At 40.4% G+C, this 27140-nt stretch overlaps 1 protein-coding gene across 1 annotated transcript; it reads left to right on the top strand.

Annotated features, from left to right (window-relative positions):
- Positions 1–1209: 1209 nt before the first annotated feature.
- satb1a (SATB homeobox 1a) lies at positions 1210–27140 on the top strand. The gene is made up of 11 exons (XM_036145007.1): positions 1210–1687; positions 6315–6529; positions 6662–6838; positions 6940–7066; positions 9706–9829; positions 10911–11022; positions 13256–13788; positions 17683–17883; positions 18441–18596; positions 22849–23049; positions 23711–27140. The coding sequence occupies exons 1-11, from the start codon at positions 1680–1682 to the stop codon at positions 24545–24547; spliced, it is 2691 nt and encodes an 896-aa protein (XP_036000900.1). The 5' UTR covers positions 1210–1679; the 3' UTR covers positions 24548–27140.

The raw sequence follows: 27140 nt of genomic DNA, 5'->3' as shown, positions 1-27140 counted from the left end.
CCAAAGCAGAGCTGTGTTAGTGTTCGCCATGATAAGTGCTGTCCGAATAGTGCAGTCAGCAAAGAAGGAGGTAGGAAAAGTAGCCTGTATGCTCCCTCCCACGGCTAGTTTTGCCTAGGAACCCCGCAATGTCCCTTACCGCGCTAAGAAGCCTTAAAGTATCCCACAATGCTTTGCGTGACATGACCTATAAGCACAGTCCACCTCACGGCAATCCACAACAATGTCGGAGGAGAAGATAGCACTTTGTAGTTAATTTTCGTAAGGCTGTATGCCCGGATTTGACTCTAATCATCCACATGTGACGTAACAACGTCGGAGTAAAAGGCTGTCCGAATTTGGCACAGCAGTCTGAAGCTCCTTTCCTCCCACAGTAGAGTTCTTACTGTTGACCCCATGAAAGTCAAGAAACAGGAGCTAGAAGCTAGAAGCTGTTATTAAGGGTATTCAGGTGGAGACGGAGAATAATAGACTGGTAGGAAACACAGGAATCTAACAGAACACGATACACAAATGAATATAGAATGAACTATGAGCAGAATCACAAATTCATCGACATGACCTATCCAGACTGTACCCTGCCTCTTGCCCATTTGTCACTGGGCATTTCCCCCCGGATGAAAAGTATGATTGAGGAAACAAACCAGTCCAAAATCAAAAACACAAACCCCTGGGGATTGTGACATTTTCACCTTTTGTCTTAGCCAGGAGCTTCAAGTCTAAGGTTGGAAGGCCTCCCTGCCATCACCCTATAGTTTCTTAACTACTTATCAGATTCGAAGAGGGGTCTCTGGCTGGAACCCCTCTAAAAAATATCACTTCCATTTAGAAGACAGGTGTTTGTAAATAGCGAAAACCACATCAAACCTGCATCTGCAAGGGTTATGAACAATTGTGCGTTTCGCTGTGAAGCGGTTTGTAAAAAGTAAAGTTAAAGCCCGCTTAATTCGCCCGCGCTGCAGTCTGTTACCGTGGAGAGCTCCAACACCCCCAAGACAATGAGAGGTGCGTGAACAGCATGCCGCAGAAAATAAATAGATTTATGCGCAAATGTCACATTTAATGCAGTTACAGCGCCCGCGCGTGAATTCATTATTACACCATATGTTAATGCAGCTGCTTCTGTGTATTTCTGGGAGTCAGTGTGTGCTGGAGTGGGAGGGGGCAGGGGAGGGGGGGGGGGGGCTCTCCCTTTCTTTCTTTCTTTCTTTCTTTCTTTCTTGCTCCGCGTATTTGCGCTTTGAAGTAAACCAACAACTGCTGTCCCGGAGTCAGAGGGTGTGCAGTCCAGTGCGCGGTGGGTGGGTCAGTCGGAGGAACCTGGCCGTTCATTGTTCCCTCTCCGTCAGCTCGGTGCAGGGGGAGAAAGAGCAAGTCCCCCGCGATCAGGGTGGGTGACGGGAGGTCGCTCTGAACTTGTGCCGATCCCTTTCAACCGAGGAGCAAGGCGGCGCAATGAGGGACACTATTCTGCAAGCACGCGGATATTTCGGCGTTGAATCGGTAAATATTTGATTTAAAAGAAAGAAGGAGAAGGGGACGCGTGAGGAGGAAGGCGCAGCCGGGAGACGCGGTTTCTGCTCCTCAGCCGGAGACCGGTGGAAGGGAGCAAAACACACGGGTGGAGATGCTGTCTGCAGGAGCGGGCTGTCGATGAACCACCACACTTCGGGTCGTGCATGAACAGGTTGGTTTCACTTCGATCAAACTTCACCCGAAGCCAACAATCGGAGCTCATCGAGGTGCGGGGAGAAAAAAAAAAACAACAACGTTGAACTGAATCGTTGTCGTCTGCGCGGCGACGCGCCTGGTGATGACGGCGGGGTTTAATGCTGGAAACTTAGCGGACTTTGGTGGCTTTTCAACAAGCGCTGCATCCCAATGAAGGTCATAACCTTCACTGAAATATAAAGACAGATTTATTATTCAAATGGTTTGAAAATCTTTAAACTCTTAATGCTGCAGGGTAGGCTACCCCACCAAAAATGTGTCTGACACAACCAAATTTAACTTCTTGATTATATCTGTAGTTCAATGCTTAGATTTCTTTCTATTTTATTTTTTTATTTGTTTATTTAATATTTCTAATAGAACAAGTAGATAGAAAATATTTCGCGTCCAGGAAGTATTTGTATTAGATTAACATACAAAGCAATTAGAAATAGATTGTTTTGAATATAAATATAACAAAGTGATCCAAAAGGAGAACATTAGCATTAAAGCACATGAACATAAAGACACATGTCACACATAAGTAACATCGCATGGCAAGAAGAACACGATATCGTTAACAGAAAGTCATAAGAAGTTCCACCCTGTCACAGTTTGCTATACGCCATTCCAGGCAACACTGCAAACATTTGGAAAAAGTTACTCTGGTCAGAGGAGGCCAAGAAGCAGCTTTGTGGACCACATGGAAAATGCTACCTGACCAGCCTCACGGTTAAACACAGCAGCAGGTTGTAAGGAACTGCAGGGATAGGAAAGCTGGTCAGAGCTGATGGGAAGATGGATGGAGGTAAACTCAGAGCTAACACGAGCTGATAGAAGCTGCAAAAGACCTGAGAATTGGGCAGCGGCTCACCCTCCACTAGGAGAATTGATGGTTCAGATCAAAGCCTAATTATAGGTAGGAATGGTCTAACCAAAATCCAGATGTAAATCTAACTAAACCTTAACAATTGGTGTTTAGAGATGATGCCCTTCTCAATGTGACTACTAAATTGAGCCAGTATGCAAAGAACAGGCAGAGATTTCAGTCTAGACATGTGCAAAGCACAAAGTAAAGAGATGTCTTACTTAAAAAGTTCTATCTGACCAAGTAAAGCAATATTTCCTGGTCCATTGTGGCGGTTTTGGTTCTGGCGGAAAGCTGACGGATCAGCGCTGGTTCTAAATGTTGGTTTCATCCCCCTTCCTCTTTTCTTTCCCACTTTGTATTTTGATAGGCATTAGAACTTACTAGGTCATGCTCCTGAAAGACCTACAGACCCTTGATTAATTTTAAATTTGTAATAAATTTAAATTTTAGTGTTAATCCTTTCTCGGAGGCATAGTGTGTAGAGTGGAGTTTGTGTTGCCATTTGTTGGTCGTCTTACATTGCTTTTGCCTGTTTCTTTTGTTTAGTTAATCAGCGAAGAAGAGATATTGGTTGATTAGTAATACATTTGATCATGATGATTAGCTCTCGTCAATTCTTCCTTTTTTCATTACATTTCTGATCACTTGCAATAGCTTATAAACAAAGTTTTAATCTTGAGAAATACAAGAATCTCCTGATTCGTCCTTTTTTGTATAAGAGTGGCAAAGGTGATTCATCCCTAAAATGGGGCATTATTAGACTGATTGACATTTGAACATTCAAATAATAAATTAAGTTTTAATTAATTTATTAAGTATCTTGTAACACCACTACACCTAACCCAGTGGACAGCTGATTCCAGAGCTGTACCCTGAAACTGTATCACACCTGAAGGAAGCCAGGCATAAACTCTGAGCTGAACTTATCCCAGGCTGAAAAAGCAGCAGCACACTTTTATCAAGTTATATTTTCTGTCTGTGAAGTAATTAGCGTGTTTAGTGGTAGAGGCGCCATTGGGTGCCTGGACCGTGCCCCAGTATTGTAATGGCCAATTTTAATCTGTACTGCTCATAACCAAAACATGGACTCAAACATAATAAGTGTTCACTTGAACAAACTGCTTTTATAGCTGAAACTGCATGTCCTCATACGCAATAAAAAAACACAACCTTTTTGCTCACTGTATGACATTAAATCAGGTTAAACTTGTGCTTTTTTAGGTCAGGTAGAACTACCACATAACGCTTTTTCCATTTGATGCCATTTATTATTTTCCGCCAGAACCAAAACCGCCAGGATACCAAATGACGATCGATTTGGCCACCCTTTGATGTAGTTTTATACAAAATAAATTTTGATATGTCTACATTTAACATTTTTGCATCTGCGTGCACTTGTAAACTGCAATCGTTGGATAACCCCACTCTCTTTTCAGCATCAATCATCATCTTCACAAAGTCTATTTCTTTTTATCATTTTTGTATAAGCTCATTATGCATCCAACATACATTAACCTGTGGAGCTCAGAACACGTCTCTTTGCAGAACTTTATGATGGGGGAATTTTGTTCATGTATTACTGTTAGAATAGATTAACGTTGCACTTTTTTTGCGGTGCTAGTGGCTCGCTTTTATTCACAGTATTGACAGGAAGGGGGTGGAAGAAGGGAAGAGACATCCGGCAAAAGGACCACGGGTCGGATTCAAACCTGGGTCGACCGAGTCGGGGACTAAAGGCCTCCAAACATGGGTCGCACACTGAACCATACCTATGGAGAACCACAATTCTCTTTCTAATATCTTGGCTGATTTCTTTTGTTTGTCCTATGATATCACACAAGGATGCAGTATGTTTGATATAAGGCTGTCAAAAATGATTAATATCTCAATATAATCTAAATTGAAAAAAATATATTATTCAAAGATACTGAGTTGCATCAAAATCAATATCAGCTAATTTTCCCAAATTATTGCAAGTCTTCTGGTAGCGGCCCGCCACTCCCTGCAGCTCTTCAAATGTCAAACACTGTGAGCTGCTCCTGGAAGTTTTAAAACTCTGCTAACATGAGGAGTACAGCCAACAGAAAGCATATGCGACCCTCTTATTGACACAGCAAACACAAAGTCATTGTTCGGAGGTACTATAGGCAGACGGACAGGGAAAAAAATGAAATTAGCTATGCTAATGCTATGACACCGATGAGCTATTTTAAACAGCCAGTACAACTGTTGTATATGCAACAGTGAAGTAGTAAACCCCCTGGATGAAATAAGTTAACATTATTTGTTTAAATATTAGCCTAGCGGACACAGTCAGCACAGTGACAGTGCTCTGTCAGTATGAGCTTCTCAATCGAGATGGGCTTCCCAGGTGCACAGTTCAGCAAAACGCAACGGTCCATTCCACTGCGGTACAAATCCACAAAGGAAATAAAAAAAAATAAAAAATCATCAGCTGAAGGCTCACCACTAAACCGTGAAGCAATGGAAGAAACTATTACTTCTCTGTTGAGCTGTAAAGGCACTGGAGGCTAATGGGCCTGATAATAACACGGGTTATGGTGTTGCCAGACTAAAGCTGTCAATTGGAGCTGAAAAACGTACAAACCTGTAGCTGCTGTAGTTGATCACTAAAGGAAATATAATGCAGAATTACCAGAACGGCAGAAATTTAACAGGGTTACGACTGAATTAGTTTACATCGGCCAGATCCCTGTTTTGCACTTTAAAAAGTCCCGCAGACGCTGCATAATCTCTCCGAGGCTCACATCCGTTTCCCCACTAGTATTATTCAAACGTTATTTCTGACAGTCCAAATATGTTCACATGCTGACCGTCTCTCTCTGCTTTGTCTGTAATTATACCAGAGCCTTCTTTCTGGCCGCAAGGACCGCAGGCATTTTTGCGTGCAAGTTTGCAGCTGACTTTCAAAGGCCCTAAATATAGACGCAAAACTGCGCCTGCTATCAGTTTCAGGTTTGATAAATCGCTTTGCGGGCAGTAAGTATCGACATTTGCATATCCAATCCAATTAATTTGCGTGGTTTGGTCATTAGCATGTGATACGCATATTCATGAATGCACACATGCACAACAGTTTGCACCCACTGTTCTGCTCAGTTTATACACGCAAATAGCTTTTCTCCTGGTTTGAAGATCAGCTTTGTACACGCTAATTAGTTTGCACGTGTTTTAATAGGTGCAAACCATTTAACGATCAGATCCTATGTGTTATCTTGTCTACTGTTTTGCCAAACAAAGCAGAGACACTTAAATGATATATTTCTCTAATCGAGTGTCACGATCTCCAGGTGTTTGATTTTGGACTGGCTGTCTAAGTTCCTGTATCGTGCATTCTTTGACTAATTATTGTTTAGTGCTTGTTTAACTCTTCATTTGGGGATTAAGCTAATAGATTGATCACTGAATAAACTAACACATTTTGCTATTATATTCTGTTATATTTCTGTATCGAGTTTGAAATTTGAGTTTAGTGACAGCGCTGGTTTGAGATGTGTTTTATTAGCTTCACAAGAGTGCCTCCATTTAACTCAGATGTTGGGAATTTACCAGTCAGAAGCTTTCAGTCGTATGCTGTATATCCCCTTATCAATGTTCAAGTATCTATGAAAGGGTAGAATCAGAAGAATTGTATATACTCTTGAGCACTATGAACACCAAATAAAAAGTTAGATTAACAGACTCTGATGTTTAAGTGTCTCTATCCATGAAGTGTGAAACCACAGATGGACCCACTGTGTGATGGAATGAAGAAAACAGAGTCCAATGATCCGGCTGTAAACCCTCGGCCCCCTCCAGCTAAGCTAGCTCGACTGGAGCAACACAAGATGGGACCCTCAACTCCAGAGAGGGCAAGGCAGGGGAGTCCTGTGCCCAAGGGCCCCTGCCCCAACCAAAGACCTTCTACAGCAAGCTGGCACTCCAAAGGTACCCGGTCAGGACAAATGATTCTGAAATTATTTGTAAATACAACAAATCTTGCTCATTCCTAAACTGAATAACCCCCCTGTAAGTTCATGAACTTCTTATGATAAGTGTGTTGTCCGTCTGGCGCCCCAGGAACCCTGCTGCCTGTGTTCTGCGTGGTAGAGCATCGGGAAAGTTCTTTGGAAGTAGAGAGAAGAGACGAGCACGCCGAGTTTGTGCTGGTCAAACGGGATCTGCTGTTTAATCAGCTGACAGAAATGGCCCTGCTGACGCTGGGTTACTCCCACAGCTCCGCAGCCCAGGCTAAAGGTGGGCGACGCGACACACAAAGACATGCACAGAGAGCAGAGACACGTCCGTACGACTTTACGTTTTATGGGTTTTGATCGTGTGCGTGTTTGAGCGTATAGGTCTGATCCAGGTCGGCAGGTGGAACCCAGTGCCTCTGTCCTCCGTGACTGACACCCCTGATGCTACGGTGGCTGATATGCTGCATGATGTTCACCATGTTGTCACGCTGAAGATACAGCTTAACAGGTAGAGAACAAGGTTACAGTTATCTTCTTTACCAAGTGCTAGTCTTATCTGAGGTTGTAGTTGAGCTTAATGAAGAGAGCGTAATGCTTCTACTCAGGCAGCGTTGAGACTGAACTACTAATCCCCAACCCCTTGATTTGAAGTCACTAGGAGTATTCCACACATAGTTATATATTTACAGCTATTTTTGATTAAGGCTTTTAGTTACTGAATATCCAAATTCTGGTGAGACTAGAACATTAACTAAGACCAATAGAAATATGCTTCATAAAGAAATGTGGGCCAACCATAAAGAATGTGCATTTTCCTGTTCGTTATATGGACTGCATCAGTGCGGCATAACATTGGGGCGATCGGCCTGTGGCTCTGCAGAGGTGCTAAGAAGGGCCAGAGAGCTTAAATAGCTCAATTTTGCTTGTCTCCATTGCTAGATGTGGGGTTTCTCATCTTCCTCAACTATATAGGTTATCTGTTGGTTTTAGGTCAGATGAGTTTGCAGATCAGCCAAGCACAATGAAGTATTGGTCATTAAGGCATGTGTTGATACTTTTGGCAGAGTAGGCAGGTACCAAGTCCTGCTGAAAAATTAAATCAGCATCTCCATAAAGCTCGTCAGCAGAGAGAAGCATGAAGTGCCCTAAAATTTCCCGGTTGACGGCTGTGTTGACTTTGGTCTTAAAAGACAGTGGACCAACACCAGCGATGACATATGTGGTGGTAGATTGGGAAGCCAGTGGATGATTTTTATTTTATTTTTTTACTATGCCATAGTAGGCTACAATCTCCACAAGGCTCCAGCGTCTGGGTGGGGTGGGGAAATCCAGACGTTAAAGTGTTGAACCATCTTCCTCCTCATACCATTAAACACAGCCAAACACACTGCCTTGCATTTCTAATCAGAATACAGAGCTGCAAGCAGATGGTCACAGGATAGATGTTGGACAAAAGGAGACAAAAACTGATATTGCTCATAAAATATCAGGTTATGAGAACCCATTTAATGTCAGGCATTACAATTTGGAATAGAGTCAGATATTGAATCCCAGAAAACTTCAATTGTGCACTAGTGTGTCCAAGACAGACTGCAAGGCCTAATTCAACAGATAAACTTCCAGCTTTCATCCACATAGAGCTTCCAAAAACAGGATGGAAGCTACCAGTTTTGTGTACCTTTTCTGTCTTTCTCCAGACTCTCAGACTTTGATTCTCAAATGAAACGCAACGGCCATGTCTGTGTGCGGTGACTCTTGAAGAACTTATTTTAGAAGCAGTCCATGCCTCTGGGACCTCCCCAAACGTTTGAATATACAAAACAAATATAATCCACTGTGACACACAAAACACAAAGCTCTGCAAATCATGACACAAACCAAACCAAATAAAATCAACTTATAATCGTTGTACTGACAATAAAATAATGGAAACAAATGTGGAGAGAGATTTTGGAAAGCCAGTCAATGAGAAGCCAAACAAGGATGGTTCTACAACAAGAGTTGTCTTTGCGTATTTTTTTATGATATATCTGCCTCACTGGCTTGCTCAAGAGTTTCTGAATCTACAAGAGATGCAACTGCGAAGGTTTCCTTAAACATTGTATAGAACCGAAGCCGCTTCCTGAAGAATATTATAATAATTATATTATAATATTATTCCGGATCCGTATGCAAACAACAACATGTCAGATATAAAATCCCATAAAATGTGAGATATTAAATCAAGTAAACAGTGAGATATTAAACCGAAAATATGCCATTATGTACCAGTGTACTGAAGATATACATGTAGGGCCTGTTTAAATATTTAAACTTTCCCGTGCACAAAAACACGCTTACGTTTGTGGGAGTGTATTATTCCCCATCAACATATATAACAAATACTATATGGATACCTTACCCAGCCGTCTTGAATGCATGCAACAAATGTAGGCTACATTTCTAAACTCACATCCAGCGGCAGGCATTGCGCAAATAAATGGAGCATTAATGTTCCTTATCGCAGTCCCTTATCTCAGTTATACTTTTAAGTGATCTTTGATAATAATTGTAGGTGAAATCCCATTTAATTTTTTGCCTTGATAATGGAGCACATAAACATACCACCTGACCGTTCTTATGCTATAATCAGAAGATCGATCAGATCCTCCAATTAAAGGAAGGTGGAGCAACAAAGGGACATTAAAAAGTAGTATATTGGTTTGTGGAAGATGCTGCATTTGCCTCAGAAGGTAGAACAAAGATCTTTGAATGACAGAACACCTGAGATGGGTGAGTTCCTGTTGAAAATTAGGTCTGCTGCTCCCTACAGTTAGGTATACCAGGAGAAAACTTTATTCCTGCAGCTGTGATGATGTTTTATATTTACGGTAGTGTTGTTAGACATTAAAGTCAGAGTGTCATTGAGACAATCAACGTTCCTTGTTGAAAGTTTTGATCGGTAAGCATTGTACTCGATTCTTCCTGCTTCTGGGTTCAAACCGAAATGTGTTTCTTTTTTTCAAATGTTTGTTTTCTCACTTTTTAGGTGTTGATTTCAAACCCCGATTTGCTGTGACAGCCCAGAGGACAAATTTAAACTGCAAAACAAAGGTGCATTTCAGCATTTTTCTCTTCCCCCCCCCCCCCTTCTGTTTTATTTTTAAGCTGCCTCAAATTGGAAGACTTGCCAGCTGAGCAGTGGAGTATCTCCAATGTGAGAAGTGCTCTGAAGGAGCTTCTCAAGGACATGAATCAGAGTACCCTGGCCAAAGAGTGTCCTCTTTCCCAGGTACGGCACACACCCAAACCTTATCTAATCATAACCTCTAAAAAAAAAAGCATCCTACGTTATTATTTTTATATTTTGATTTGTTAAATCATAAAATGATCTCATATCATAAACACACATGAGAGACAGCCGAACCAAACGCTAGGAAAAGCGACAAATTGAGGGGAATATGCATGCGTTGCCTTTGGCCTTCATGTTCTGTGTGTGTTTGTGCGGCTGCATTTATAAGCTAGTATGTGGTCCAATAAATTTGCAGGAAGCCAAGATGCAGAGGTTGATAAGGTGTGGGGGTAGGGCGCAGGAGAGGGGAACAGATAAAGAAAGATGACTATCTCTTAAAAAGCCATACCGCCCTGGCTGCTGCCTATATCTGTGTCTGTTGGTTACAGGCCAGTCTGTCTGTCTGTGCCGCCTCTCCAAACAGCTCAGACTATCTGTTCATCATTGGATATCTATTTATGTCTGCTATCAAAAAGATTTAATGCATTTAATTTAGCACAAACAGACAAAAAGAAAAGCAAAACCATGTGTCCTTATTTAATGTGGTTAACGTCTCATACGCATATTCCTAATGCTGATCTTGTCCTCTTGCCAAAGGGAAACAGTGTCCAGTTTGAAAGACGGCAAACAATTTCAAATTCCTTTCTTTTCTGCAGCCTGAAAATCTGATACACGCCATTTCCTCCTCCCCCACATCTCTCAGCACTCTCTTACCCCCCAAACTATTACTTGTGAGTGGCAGATTACAATAATGTGAGGATGTAACATGCAATCAGATGTAAAGAATGCACAGATTAGTCTTAAGGAAAAAGGTTAATCACCTGCTAAAAGACAGACGTTTGCCACCGATGACCTCTAGTGTTTTGTTTTATTACGCACACACGCCTGCACACATGCATGCTTGCATGCAGAGCTCACGCACCGACACACTCATCTGTCTTTATTATGCTTTTTACCTGGGGGTCTTTTTAATAACACAGATCTGAGTTCATTAATATCAGATGTGTGAGCAGCTGAGGCACTCAGGCCGCCCAAAATGTAATAAATACCTTTTGTTTTCTCCCCCCCCCCTGTGTTTCAGGGAATGATATCATCGGTTGTAAATAGCACTTACTATGCAAATGTCTCAGCTGCCAAGTGTCACGAGTTTGGTCGATGGTACAAGCACTTCAAAAGGTCCAAATGCCACAAAGGTATGAATTTTAATTATACTAATAAAGATGAAATGCTAATTTTTTTTATTTGTGTACAGTAAATCTGAGGCACTTATTTCAATTAGATTTAAAAAAATTAATTTACGCTTTACATTTCAGTCATTTCAGAGCTTTCACTTGTTTAATTTGATTTAATTTATCTAATCTAATCTAATCTAAGTAGACGTTTAGACTTTATCTGACGATATATAAACATCTAATTCAGTCAATAAAGCTAAGCAAGAGACTTTGAAACACTTTTTTGTAAAAGTGGTGGGTGTCTATTTCCAGCGGTCATTGGGCGAGGTGGGGTACACCCTGGACAGGTCGCCAGTCCATCAAAAGGCAACACAGAGACACACAGGACAAACAACCATACCCAAGGGAAATTTATAGAGACCAGTTAACATGCTTCATTGTTCTCAGACTGTGGGAGGAAGCCGGAGTACCCGGGGAACCCACGAGAGAGGGAGAACACGCAACCTCCATGCAGAAAGACTGGGATTTGAACCCAGGACCTTCTTGCTGCAGGAAGTGCTACCAACTGTTCCATTGTGCAGCCCATAGCACAACCACAGTGCAATTTACAAAAGAGTGGTTATTGCTATAAACCATACTTCACATTTAAAAGATGATTATGGCTTTTTTGTTCTTTGTTCTTGTGCATAATATTCTTCAGGAATGAACCAATTTAAAAGCCTGTTCTTTAGAGCGTGTTGTAACAACAATGTCCGCTAAGCAGCTGCTTTAAACCAAGAACAAATTATAATGAGATGATAATGCCTTTTTGAAAGAGTTTTTTTTTTGGTGTTGCTGTATTGTTGTATGTTTAGTTTAGATAGTTTACAGCAAACACGGAAAACAAACTGAGCTATGCAAGATGGAGAAAACTTTAAAAAGAAGTACGATAACACCTTCACAAATACAAAGACACCGAGAGAGCATTGAAGAGATTGTTTCTTTTTCCTGCAAGCTTCTACAAAATGCTGCATTATAGGCTTGTAATAAAGTTTCTACATCGACTCCTTAGAACACAGCATTGTTGTGATTGGAACTGTAAGTCAGCAACTGACTACCCAACAAATGCTCAAACCTTTCCTTTTGGTACTGGCAATCCCCGACCTAAAAAGCAATGCATATATGAAAAGGTAATTATTACGTCAATTAAGATAAAAACCTAAATTAGAGATAAAAGTGTTGCCCGGCTAAGGACCTTAATGCCACCCTGAGCGAGCCCTTCCGTCTGTGCCTTGTTGATGCAGACCTGGAGAATCTGTCCAGTGGGAATTCAGCAGAAGTAACGTTCAAAGCAAGTTGTCTTTTATCATGCAATAAGCAAGTTGCAGATTTAGTCAGATTCAGTGTTTTCAGAACCTTTAACCATGGCAAACAGTTTGCCATGGTTGAATATCACAGTAGCCCCTATCTAATCTGTATACACGTCACCACAGCCTCACATAGAAGGTCATAAGAAGAGGTCTCAGAGAATAGTAAGCTTTCATGCTCAGAAAATGTCAGATACGAAAAGCCATAAAATGTCAAATAGGAAATTTCCTAAAATGTCAAGTGTTAAAATCCCCCAAAATTGAAGTACCATTGTGTCCAAGTATCAACACAAGGCATAGATTGCAAATGTTTTTCAACTTTTCCTGATAGACTGATGTACAATGTACAATATTGACTTAACAAGAATGAGGCATGGAGAAAAAAAGTTATACAATATTTTGAAGAAAGTGAGAATCTCCACCTTTGCTTATGCAAATAAGTTTCACAAACCCAAAACGTATTTTCTATGATCCATAATCGGTATGAAATAATTCAGTCCAGGTTTGACCCGTGGATTCATCGTTTTCCTGCTTGTCCCAACTGAAGGTTAACTTGACTTGACTTGGGTAGACAGACAAAAAGAAAATTGTTGAAAAGTTGAAGGTGAAGCACAGCAAAAAAAAAAAGCTCATTTTAAAAATGCATGCAGACATTTTTTTTAAGTATATCAAGGTGGACCGCTGCTTCCTAGAACTAACTGACGAATCACGGCAACAAGCGCTGGATTTGGTTTACAAGGATTTCCAGCAAATTAATACTTCCTCCTCTCTGAATACCCCAGTTAAAGCTCACATGTTGAACAAAGAGAGATGCTCAACAGAGTTTAGAATAGTTATTCTGACTTTTGTCTTTAGCCTGTAGACTATTGGGTCATTAATAAGTCCATTTGTCTTTTCTGTTTCACCAGAAATGGAGTGCTTTTCTGAGCAGTCCACAGATGTTACCCACACCCAGCAGGTAATTCCAAGCAGCCCAGCGGATCAAAACCTGCTTTTCCCTCATGGAGCAGTTGCCAACATCTGTGGTCGGCCACCGCTCGGTCTTCACCCCCCTGGGTTGGTCCCCCAGCCTCTCAGCTCCCAAATGGTGAACCAGCAGCTGATGATGACCCAGTTTCTTAACCAGCAGTATGCTGTCACCCGCATGCTAGCTGGCCAGGCCCTCTCCTCTTCACCACAGCAGTACCTCAACCACCCGCCAGTGGGGAGGCCTCCTGCCAAGCCCTTTTCTAAAGCATCTGATTCTCAAGCATCGCAGCAGGCACCGTGTGGTCCAGGGGGATGTCCAGCAGCAATACCGCAAAATCAAACTGGGGCTACGGTGTCTTCAGTAGCCCCAACAGACGTACCGAGTGACATCTACCAGAATGTGAGAGAGGAGCTGAGGAGAGCGGGCATCTCCCAAGCCATCTTTGCTCGAGTGGCCTTTAACAGAACCCAGGTATTGCAAGATGGATGTGCAGCGTAATTGCTGTCATCATTGAAAGTTATGGTTCCTTGAAAAAAAAAGAACTACTCTTTGTAGTTTTTGACATTTTGCTTGTTGCACGTAATAAACAACATTTAAATCTTTGAAAACATAAAAATGCAATGAAAACGTCACCACTTCTATCCTGCCAATCAAGACTCGGCCGTCCACCTAAACTGAAAGGCCCGACAAGTGGGAACTAAATCATAGACGCAGTCAAGAAGTCAATGGTAACTTTGAATTGGCTTTAGAGATCCACCATTCAGAAATAATAATCTAAATTGTCAAAAGAAAACCACAAAAAAATCATAGTCTGACATCAGCTGCAAACCATGTAGGGTACAGAAAATGCGTACGGAAGAACGTGTTTGCACGTTCTGCAACATATAATAGGGAGGTGGTATCACCATGCAGTCAGGGGCCTTTACTTCAGCATGAACAGGGAAGCTGATCAGAGTTGATGGGAAGATGACTGGAGCTAAGCAAAGTGTTAGTCTGCAAACGCCTTGGAGGTTTACCTTCTAGTCGCACAATATCCCTAATTTTACATTTTAGGATTCAATGGTTTACATCAAGACATGATAATGTGTTAGAATAGTCCAGTCAGATTACAGACCTAAGTCCAGCTCAGAATATGTGACAGGATTCTTAGTTGTCCACACTTCCTGAGGATAAAGGCCACTTTTGCAAGGCTCTGTACTTGGTCTACTGTTGTTGTTCCAGTAAAGGATGTGATATGTTGCTTCGCACACTGGCCTCGCCTGTGCTGCACTGACCCCCTCCCTCTGTGAATGTGTGATTGTGTGTATGTGTTTGTGCCAACTCTCTGCAGCACAAAGCCGGTGCCAGCAGTAAAGCAGCTGCTGGGCCAACTAATCACAACCCCTCAGAGAAATATTGTCTCGCTCCCTACCTCCTGCTCAATCTCACTGTCCTCCTATTATGCCACCTTTCGCTCTGGCAATCTCTCTGCTCTCTTTATTCTATCTCTCCTACGGAGAATCCAAATAATGTATTTTTCATTTTCTGTCCTTTTCGGCCACCATCTGTTTGTATCTAATTTGTCCTACCCTAAAATGTCTAATTCCCAATTGCACCAAGAAGGTCAAATTATTATTATTATTATTATTATTATTATTATTATTATTATTATTATTATTATTATTATTATTATTATTATTATTATTACATTGTTTGCCATCCAGCCCATGTTTTCCTGTTACCCATGCAGCTCTCTTGCCAGCCATAAGCATTAGGCATTGTGCCAAAACCTTATCTCAAAGTAAAAGGCACATTTGTCATTAGACAACACACACAAAGACCCCTTTTGTCTGAAAGCAGGGGTTAGCTGGGGGTCGTCAATAGGGATGCATTGTTTGAAGAAGAAGGGTGTTTCGTCTCATGCCTTTATTTTTATTGGAAAGACAGGCTTGCAGTTAAGAGCTAGGACTGAATCTGTCCTAGCTACTAACTATTAAACTGCAAGATGTGTGTTTGAAAATAGTTTAGACATGGTTATGACAAGATTATACACATTTTAAAGCTTTAATAATCACAGTTAGGGTCTACCATTGTACGGGCATTATTACATCTTTGGAGAAATGTCTAACACTAAAGGTTACAAAAGAGTAGATTAAGCAGAGTAAACCACAACCTGGATTATTAAACAATTCATATTTGGTGAACAACTCAACCCTTTGTTACAAATGATATTGTAAGTATACAGAACATCCATAAAGACAACCACCACAAGATGTATGATAGCAGTTTCTTGACAAAAAAACTAGATTTGGAAAACAAAACTGATAATCATTACGGTTAAGCCCAAAATGTTTCATGCTCCTGTCAGATTAAGATTATTACATTGTTTTAAAAAATTCAAGTCTTTTGTTTTTGACAGGAAATGACTTCTCCCAAAAGATAAGACAGTGTGCAAGGGGTGACATAAAAAAGCAACATAATTTACTGTTTTGTTGTCTAACAATTTGACGACATTGGCGTGGTAAAAATTATTTACACCTTTCTCAGCAATTAATGGAAAGCTCCAATCCGACCCTTCTTATTGCTGATAAGCTTTGTGCATGTTTCCATTGATATTTTAATGATTCATCTTTGGTGATGAGCTCCATGTCTTTGACTTTGGAAGGCTAATATTTAGCTCCCTCCACAAATAAGATTCTGGTTGGGCTGCTCCAAAATGTTAATGGTACATCCACCCAGAAGAAAGATGACAGTAAAATGAAACCCTTCGTCTAAATCTGCCAGTTGTATAAATAATTTTGGTCTTTACCGTATATAACAAGTGAGGCAGCTTTGGAGGAATCTTCCATATGCTTTTTGTGTACCCAACATGGATTACGGCTCATGTCAGAGTATGACTTGGAGGAATCTTTAAAACCTCATCAGTTGTCATGTAATTATGCCTGTTTTATTATGAATAGTAAGGAAAATTTTTTTTTTTTTTAGTCAACAGGTCCAACAGTAAGGAAAAACAGAATTCAGTTCTGCCCGGAAAAAGAAAGATCCATGCATTTCCAGTGTGTTGTGTCTCCTTCTCACGTATAAAGCCCTTAATAACCAAACTCTATCATATATCAGAGCTCTGATTACCCCGTATGTTCCTAACAGAGCACTTCGCTCTCAGACTGCAGGTCTGCTGGTGGTTCCTAGAGTCTCTAAAAGTAGAATGGGAGGCAGATCCTTTAGCTATCAGGCTCCTCTCCTGTGGAACCAACTCCACAGGAGACACAGACACAGTGAGGCAGACACCCTGTCTACTTTTAAGACTAATCTTAAAACTTTCCTTTTTGACAAAGCTTATAGTTAGAGTGGCTCATGTTACCCTGAGCTACCTCTATAGTTATGCTGCTATAAGCTTAGGCTACTGGAGGACATCAGGGTCTATTTGTCTCATTTTGCTGAGCTCTCCTACTGCTCTCTAATTTGCATTGTTTGTTGTTATTTCAACTTTTACCTTTTTGTTCTCTATCATTTTATTTTTCTTCATAATAGGTACACCTGGTCTGGTGTTCTGTTAGCTGTGTCATCATCCATGGGAGACAGATCACCTGCTGTTACTTCTCTAACCCCTAGTTGGTCGAGGCAGATGACTGTTCACAATGAGCTTGGTTCTGCTGGAAGTTTTCCTTCCCGTTAATGGGGAGTTTTCCTCTCCACTGTCGCTTTATGCTTGCTCAGTATGAGGGATTGCTGCAAAGCCATTAACAATGCAGACTGTTCACTGTAACTACGCTCTTTCAGGAGGAGTGAATGCTGCTTGTCATGACTTGATGCAATCTGCTGGTTTTCCTTAGAGAGGAAACTTTTTGACAAACCTGTCTGTATGATTTGATTGAATTTGACTTTGTGCCATGAGATGACATGTGTCGTGAATTGGCGCTATATAAATAAAATTTAATTGAATTGAAATTGAATATAACTCAGTATAAAACATTACCTGTCAGCAATGAGTTTACGACCAATCCTTTGCATGCAATCGTTAGCGTGATAAAGATAAAGCCTTACTTTATCTTGTGTAAAAACAAAAATGTTCAGTGACCCAACCCGCTGTCATTTACAATACAATACAGCATAACTTTACCGTTACCATTTCTAATTAGAAAATCAGTGAAGTCTAATCAAGCTCAAAAAGTTTAAAATGTTGCTCTATAAAGAAGCGCCTTCGAGTCACATCTCCAACCAAACAAACTGGTTCACAATTTTGTGACAATGTTTGGTTAAAATCCTCTCTCCATTCGGGATTTGGGTTTTAAGATATAGCCCTGCATGTTGTGTGTATGTGTATGTGTATGTGCGTGCGTGGTATTCTTGAATGTCATAAAGTCAACCTATGAGTGTTTCTACCAGGGCTTACTATCAGAGATCTTGCGGAAGGAGGAGGATCCAAAACACGCTTCCCAGTCTCTGCTGGTCAACCTGCGAGCCATGAACAGTTTCCTGCAGCTTCCTGAGGCTGAGAGAGAGCGCATGTACCAGGAGGAGAAGGAGAGAAGCATGACCGGCTTCCCACCCAGCTGCAACAACACACCCCCAAGATCCACACAGCAGGTCAGAGACTGCAGAGACAAAAACAAAAGCCAGTCTTTCACGCATGCTCTGAGATCCTTCCAACTTGGAGTCACGTCGGTGCGCCTTCATATAACGTATAAACCCCAAATGACTTGGGGAGTTGAATTATGTAAATGCAGCAATAGACGTTCCTTGCAGCTTAGTCACAGGAGAATATATGAAATAGTGCTCCTTCCGGTTTGTTTGACAGGGGCAGGCATGTAAACAGAGACAGACAGGCAGACTATCCAACTTTACAACTCACATTGCAAATTCTGAACCTCTATCATACATTTACCTCAATAGTAGGCTTATGTTAAAAGCTTAGTTTGGTCATACACATAACAAAGATCATTTTATGTACCCAAAGTCAGACTTCTATTTGAAGCAGTTTTCTTTCCTCTGCTCATTATAAACAACCCCAAGTCGTACAAATCGGCTTAATGGTAACTTTGCAATTATCAACAATTTATTTGCTCTCATTTCTAAATTAATCAAACTCCCTGGTATTTAATGTGCATTGAAACTCAATTCTCCTTTTTTTGGTCTCTTCTTAGGCGAGGCTGTCACCGGTTACAGCTGAAAGAGGGTTGAGGCCAGACAGTGGTGTCCTCAACGTCAACGCCTCCATCTATGAGGAGATCCAGCACGAGATGAAGAGAGCCAAAGTCTCCCAAGCCCTTTTTGCAAAAGTTTCAGTCTCCAAAAGTCAGGTACAAAAAAACCCCATGAACTTGTCACATCCCTAACTTGTGCATATTTTAGCCACTCACTTTTGTTGCCTGATTAAATGTTTAAATTTAGCATTTTTTAGATAACTACATGTTCTCATTTGAATCAGAAATAGCTAATGGGTGTGGAAAAAAGCCCAGATAATCATCCAGCAGCTGTGCTCTGCAGAGGACTATCGTTAGTACATCAGACTGCTATTGTGTCCTAAATTATCGCTTTAATAGTCGGCATGCACACACTCAACAATGCCTGCTTATGCACACAGACGTACTGTAAGACCGCCTGCACTAACACACAATTGCATAAACACACACACTCACACACAAATCCACTAATACAAACACACACACGGGCATGATTCGAGTGTTTATTGTTCTCATTTTTATGGCGGCCCCATAAGCTTGTTATTGCCTTTTGTTTTGAGGATAATTTCCCTTCATAGAAAAGGAGGGTTGCTGTCTCGCTTTCCCTCCTACAGTAGATCTACATTTTGGACCTTTCTTTCTTTCTTTCTTTCTTTCTTTCTTTCTTTCTTTCTTTCTTTCTTTCTTCATTTAGAGGTCATCCTGTGGTCATGCAAGCACCAGCAAGGGGTCAGATATCCCCAATGTTCCTTTTTCTTTAATTTTTTTTCCTCTACCCCTGATCTTTCTTTACTTTCTCTGCAATGTTTGTGCAGTTTGCGGGTTTTTTTTCTTTTGCTTTATCTCCTCTTTTCCCTTCCCTAATTTACCCAGTTTAGTTGGCAGACAGAACCTTGCTCAGTCTCTCTCTCTCTCCTATCTGCACTGTGCATCTGGATGGCTTTTGGTGCTGAAACTGGGCTTCATCCAGGTGTGTGTGTGTGTGTGTGTGTGTGTGTGTGTGTGTGTGTGTGTGTGTGTGTGTGTGTGTGTGTGTGTGTGACTATAAGCCAGCTTCCAATCATGGTGCCGTTCATGACTATAACTAGGCTTTATGCTCCTAATTTTCCTCAATCTGCCACTCACAAGTTTCCTCTCCTGTGATGCCAAAACAATTAAAACAGATAAGAGAATCTCAGCGGATTAGTGGGCGAGGCACCAAGAAATTCACCTTTTTGCACACTTTGTAGAGAAGACAGCAAACACTTTTCAATTAATTTCTATAGAAAATTGGAAATTAGACCTGTGAAGAGCAAAAAAGATTTTAATCTGACACCCACTTACATTTAGAGTGCTTTTAAAACTATTTATTCCCTTTCCACTCGTTCACATTTTGTCACTTTATGACCACAAATTTCAGCATTAATAGAGTTTTATGTGATAGACCAACACAAATTATTGCTTAGTTGGGAAGTAAAAGGAAAATCATACATGGCTCTGAGAACTTCTTATAAATAAGAATCTGAAAAGTGAGGCTTGCATTTGTATTCACCCCATTTTTTGATACCCCTCAATAAAATCAAATTCAAACAAAAGCCTTTGAATAAATGTGAATATTTCAATAATATTCACATTTGTTATGAATATTATTGAATAACAGCATCAAAAGTAACTATAGGACCACACCAGACAGGTAGTGTTAGGTTATAGAACCATCTCTCAAGCTCCTTTGATAGGACGATTATTAGTTGTGCATTCAGCAAACTTAGCCTTATGAAAGAGAGCCAAGAAGAAAGCTATTGTTATAAGAAAGCCATAACAAGTCTCATCAGCAACAGTCCACAAACCATATAGGGAAAACATTAAACAAGGGAATGTGTTTCTTTGGTAGGGAAGCTAGTCTGAGTTGATGGAGAAAATTAATACAAATGCAAGCCACACTTTTCCGATTTAATAAAAAAAAGGTTTAGAAACCATTTATCATTCTAATGCCTCTCCACGATGATGGGCTTGGGATGCAGTTTTGACAATCTGCTCAGGGAACATTGAAGAAAAGATGGGAAGTTGTGTATTGCACTGTAGCTGGTTACAGATTCGTCAAAGGTCTAGTTTTTGACCAGATCCCCTGGGTGTTTAATCAAACAAGAAGTGTCCCCTGCTCAAACCACCAAACTTAGACAATCCCAGCATCTCCCCACTCCCGACCTCCAATCTGTGTACAGACATCAGCGCAGCACGCTCACAGACCCAAGCAAACAGGTCGCAGGAGAAATGTCAAATAAATGTCAGATATGAAAACCCATGAAATATCAGAAATGAAATCTCCTTAAAGGTCAGGTATTAAATTCCTAACATATCACTATTCACCATTACACCAATGGCATGAATTTAAGGCATAAATATTATTGTAATATAATATAATAACCATGAAAGTGCTACTTTGTGTTTGTTTCCTAAAATCCTCAAAGATATGTAGAAGGTTTTGGTTGTTACTGCCACCACAGAGACAGCTTGTTTCCTCAGGATGTCTCTCTTAACATTTAACAGCCAGAGTACCCAGACTGATAACATGACGCTTTGCGTCCAGCCATGTCTTCTTCTTTCTCAGCTTGAAATATATTCATTGAGAGCAAAGTAAAACCGAGTCAAATTCCTTTTTGAGTGCACAAATGTGACAATTAAAACTGATTCTGATCCACACTGTGTTCCAAACATTTATGAAAGAATGGGTCGCTCTCAGGAGCTCAGTGAATTCTAGCTTGGAACTGTGATAGTGTGCCACCTGTGCAATAAGTACAGTCATGAAATTTCCTCCCCATTAAATATCCCACTGTCATCTTATAATGTACTATGACAAAAGTGGAAGCGATTTGAAATCACTGCAACTCAGCCATGACGTGTTAGGCTGTGTAGAATCACTAAGCAGGGTCAGCAGATTCTGAGGCTCAGAGTACACTGAGGTCTGAGACTTTCTGCAGGGTCCAAAGCTACAGACCTACGAACTTAAAGTGGCCTTCCCATTATTATCAGTGCACAGCGAGCTTCATGGAAAAGTTTTCTAGCTGCATTCAAGCATCACATCAACAAATATAATGCAGTGTGTACGTTGGGGTTTGGCACTTGCCTGACTGCACTGTGTGACATGAAGAATTTGCTGCAGAGGGTATTATGGGGTGGGGCTGTTTTTCCATTGTTGGACGTGGCCTCTTACTTCAAGTAAAAGTAACTCCTAATGTTTCAGCATGCTAAGACATTTTGGCCAATTTCATCCTCTCAACTTTGTGGGAACAGTTTAGGAATGGCAGATTTGTGTTCCAACATGACCGCTCAACAGTGCACAAAGAAAAGTCCATAAAGACACTATTGAGCAAATTTGAGTCGGTAGAACTCCACCAGCAGTCTTGACCCAAGCTCGATGCAAAACCTTTAGGAAGAATTAGAGCAAAAAGTGCAAAGGGAGGCCTTCTTAACCAGCATCGGTGTCTTACCTTACCAATGGGCTCCTGGAAGATTGGGCAAACATTCCTGTAATTTTTTGACAGGTTTTCTACATTTTTATTTGTCTATATTTGCCATTGCAACATACACTTCAATGTAAATTGTAATTTGCATTTAACCCATCCCTTGGGAAGCAGTGGATGGCTTTGCAGCGCCCGAGGACCATTCTGGGGTTAAGGGTCTTGCCAAAGGACCCAGAGTGATAGTCTGTGGGGAACTCGCAACCTTGCAGCCTGCTCTCTAAAGCCACTAGGCCACCACTCCATACATTTCATACATTCAAAACACACAATGTGTACATTTATAAACAAATGTGATGCATGCACTGCAAAAATAGGTCTAAAAATAAGAAAATATCTCTTGAAATTATAGTATTTTTCTTTGATTTGAGTAGGTAAATAAGATTATTTGCCAATGGAATACGATTTTTACACTTAAAATAGGAATAATTCATCTCCATCAACTTATTTCAAGTGCAGTATATCTAATTATCTTATTTTAGAGGCAAAAATACTCATTCCATTGGCAAATAATCTTATTTACTTGCTCAAATCCAGGAGAAATACATTTATTTCAAGAAAACTTTACTTATTTTTAGTTCTCTTTTTGCAGTGTGGAACTGGTTTATTGAGGTGCAGTCCATCAGAAATGGCAATAAGCACTTTGTTTACACCTCTCATTATCATTATTTGAGTCGACCATACTGGCTTTGAGGTCGGGGTTAAGGAAACACCTCAGACCATCCAAATCAGAATTAATCAGAATATCAAGGAGAACTCCAGTTGATTTCACTGACTTGGAAAGAGGAAATTCTGACATCATGGTTCATATTAAGCCAAGCAGAACAGTTGGATGCATATTTGTATATCTATATCATTGTGTGCTATTGTAGGGCTGGCTGTGTGAGCTTCTGCGGTGGAAGGAGGATCCCTGCCCAGAGAACCGCACCTTATGGGAGAACCTGTGCATGATCCGGCGATTCCTCAGCCTGTCCCAGATCGAGCGAGATGCCATCTATGAGCAAGAGAGCGGCAGCATGACTTCACAACACTGTGCTGACAGACTCACAGTGCTCGGCAACGACAGCGCACTGGTAAGGCCGCAAAAGGACTTCAGTATTGATGCAGAAATGAAGATTCTCTTGTAATACCAAAGACACTGATAATAGAAATCAAGTGTTTTCTTTTACTAAATCAATTGACTCTCAAAACCATACACACTACTGTTACCCTGTACAGTTCAGGTGAAAACAAATGTATCAGCTACAGCAGAAAATATAAACACCATTCCCATAGTGAAATATGGTGGTGGCAGTGTAATGCTACGGGGTTACGTTTCTGCATATGGAACTGAAATTTTCCTAAAGATGGATGAATTTATAAGCGATTCCAAATACTGATCAGTTTAGACCTAAACACATTTAGCTGAAGGTGAGATTTGATTTTTCGGCATCACAGTGAGTCCAGGAATCCTTCCCGATTAGTTAAAGAATGACTTCATGGCAGGAAAATTAAAGTTTTGTAATATCCGAGCCAGAATCAGAACTAAATGTGACAATTCTGTGGAGTTACCTTAAGAAGGTTCTCCACAATAAATCTCACAATCCAACAGATGTAGGCTTATGTTAGTCAAATACTACAAAGTCCAAATGATGGATGTTGATAGAGTACTACTGAAGACAAATAGATGCTTTACTTAAATCAAAGGGTGTTTAACAACGTTAAATAGGTTAAACTACCTATTTGTTTCAGCAGCACCAACGCAACTCCACGATGTCTCAGCAACACCACCTTCAACCCCATCACCCGCTACAGCCGGAGCCAGGGCTTGACCTGTCTCCACCCCAACCGTGTGCTGCATCGCCAGCTGAGTCTGAGGCTGGGGGTGCCTGGAGGCACTTCAGAGTAAATTTGCAGAGCAGACCATGCTGGGACGATGAAAGGGGAGACAGTGGAGAATGGGTTGATGGGGAAAGGGAAGTCACTAATAATCTAGGTGTAGACTGGGGTATTACTGGAAGAGCGGCATTCATTGGTATAGATAGTAATGGTCAAGAAGGAGATGTGAACATAGACCTGGGAGGCCAGGATGACTCCAGTCAAAACAGCAAAAGTGAAAATGTAAAGAACATTTTTGTGACAAGGCCTACTGTCAAGAGTGAGAGCAATGGGAGAGTTGGAGTTTGTCCTGGGACAGATAGTAAAGTGATAGCTAAAGAAGAGATCCAAGGCGATAGGTTAACTGTGTCTAATGATGCCCTGGGGATCCTGCAGAGCTTCATCCAGGATGTTGGCCTCTACCCGGACGAAGAGGCGATCCACACCCTCTCTGCCCAGCTGGGTTTGCCCAAAGACACAATCCGCATCTTCTTCAACAGTCATGACAACCAGCAAGTCTGTTCAAACCCAGACCCCTGCAAGGCAGACCTGACTACACAGGAACCGGAAGTCACTGTGAAGGCAGAGAAGACGGAAAACGGGGCGGAGATAATTGGTAGAGACAGAACAGGTGAGGTCTCTTTTTCCAGTGAATCAGATGTTGCCACACAAACCCTTCCCCCGATGAAGGAGGAGCAGGAGAGTCCCATCTGAGACCAGCGCAGTCACAACCTGGTCAGAACAAGCAATATTGTCTCTGTGAGCCACTACCAGAAGCTTTTTTTTTTCCCTCTCTGCTACAATTGAACCACAATCTAATGCAACTCAGCCACTCCTGTATATTCTTCCAATGCAGCTGACTCTGTTTTGATACAAGGTTATTAGCATGTGCTGTTACACACAATAGTAGAATATTACTCTGACTGTATACGACATAACTTCCAAAACGACAAACTTTTCCCTATGATGCATGGAAATGTCTGGAAAGTGTGTGAAGAGATGCGGGTCTGGACATTATTTACAGTAACTCGATGAAGCATGCGCTGTACATCTGGATATTCTCCTCTTGCAGAGGGTTTTTGATTGCACAAAAGAACAAAACATTTTAGTAAGCATCTACTGTGGACCTTTGAAGCATGTTACAAATCCTCTGCTGTGTTTAATTTATAATTTTTTTTTTTTTTTTTTACAATATTCAGTGTTACTGGTGCAGCAGTAGGCTAAATCCTCGCTACAAGATGTTCAATAAAAGCTGCGAATATTTTTCTGTTCTCGCACTTTCCTGCCGTATTTTAGGACTCTAGAACATTCTTCAAAGGGAAGTACCGCCTCTATCAGTTCTAAGGTCTTATGCATAACTGTGGTCAAAAGTACTCCTTTCTTCATCTATCAAGGGCCAAAGGGGGCAAAATCCAATACATAAATCAGCTGTGGTATAAATATTTGTTTATGCAGTAATACATACAGTATATAAATGTAAAATTTAAAAACAACCAATCAAAGTCAGTGTTTGGAGCTGACTCAGCTGTAACATCATGATTGGGCTTCAGTAGAGTTGAGTTGTCCTTAGTGCCATAGTGGCTGCTTAAATCATTTTCTGATGGCCATTAGTGCACAAAATATAAAACAAATAAACAAATAATGAAAGAGATTTGTTATAATTTTTACATAACATTTATTCAAGGTTTAATTTGTGATTAATTTTATTTAATTTAATTATGTGTTTAAACATGGAAACACTGTATAAAATTACTTGTAATTTTTCTGTAATGTGTTATTACAGAATATTTAATTTCTAATTTAAGTTATTTAAGTTATATTTAATTTCTCATATGAAAAAAAAAAAATTAAGAATTTATTTGAGAGGTCCACTTTCATTTATTTGAGAGTGGATCTGTCTTCGATATTCACCAGGTCTTAAAGGATGATTAATAACTCATGGTATGTTACAGTTAAAAGATTATTTGGAAGCTAAAATTCATATCACCATTTATTCAAAGTGGGAGTCTCTCTTGTATGTCAGCCCAGAAACGCTAACAATAATCAAGAATTTAATAAAGGCAAACCTTATAAAGTATTTGATTTGAAGTCACAGCAATAATCACGGTTCTGCCATGCAATCCTCAAAGTTTAGTGCGCTGTTTAAAGTAGGCTTGTTTAACTTCTTAAGACCTGAGAATTTTAGTCTAAACATGGGCTTTTTGATACCTAATAATTATCAGTTTTTCTTCAAACATATATGATTCTTATTCCTGAGAGATCTGTAAATGAGGTTTGAAGAGAAATCATTTTTAAGCCCTTATTCAGGTGTCTAAAAGCCTATGTTTGGACCAAAATTCTCAGGTTTTAAGAGGTTAAAAAGGTTGCAAAGAATACCATCTTCTGTTCAGAAAGAACGCCCTTAGACTTCCGCATCGATTTTCAGACCCAAAGGAAAGAAGTCACACTACGATCATTACAAACAACTACTACCTACGTTTCAAGCATGGAGGTGGGAGAGTCAGAAGTTGCCCTTTTTCTACAGCAACATTTTATTCAATATTCAGCTCATGCACCAGAATATTCAAAAGTCAAGCTGTCCAGCACCTGTAGAAAATGTAGAAAACGGAAAATAATTATTTCACTTCTTAATGTGGTTCTACACATTATTCAATTAAGATTTACACTTAGTTTTTATTGTGCTGATTCTGCATTTTGACTTATTTCTGCAAGTAAATCATGATATAATGTAATGTTGGCAACCAAAAATTGTATTTGCTTAATTAATTTTAATATTCATGAAGTGTTGTTTTTTTATGCCGTGACAAATAAAACTATAGGAGTGATCTGGCAGGGAAGTTAGATTTTTTATTATTTATTTATTGTGAATACATTTATTTAAGAAGTTCTGTGTTATTTTGGTTTTTTGTTGTTGTTTTTTGAGCATCCTTAACACACTTGAGGCAAAGTTAACTGTAACTAAGTGTACTGATGTTTGTAAGTGAATCGTGTGTGTAGTACGTCTTTCAAAAACGGAAACCAAGTCAACTAACCTCAAGTTCCCTGTGTTTAGAAGGACTAGTTGTGACTAGTTGTTGAGAGATGTAGGGACCGATAATGCCTTTTTGAAAGTGGCACTGCCAGTTTGTGTCTTTGCTTCTTAATGATTTACGTTGTGTTATGTTTAAAGGTACTTTTGTGGGTTTGATTTGTCTGATTTATTCAAAATTGTTCTTGATCATGTTTTTCTCATTACATGTTAACTGACACAGTAAATCAAAGTAGAGGTTATCTATGATGTTGCAGAATAAACATTTTATTGAGTAAA

The sequence above is a fragment of the Fundulus heteroclitus genome, chromosome 13 (genome assembly GCF_011125445.2).
Source record: "Fundulus heteroclitus isolate FHET01 chromosome 13, MU-UCD_Fhet_4.1, whole genome shotgun sequence".
Lineage (NCBI taxonomy): Eukaryota > Metazoa > Chordata > Actinopteri > Cyprinodontiformes > Fundulidae > Fundulus > Fundulus heteroclitus.
The sequence above is the reverse complement of the archived record's forward strand: the minus strand, read 5'-3'. Positions and strand labels throughout refer to the sequence as shown.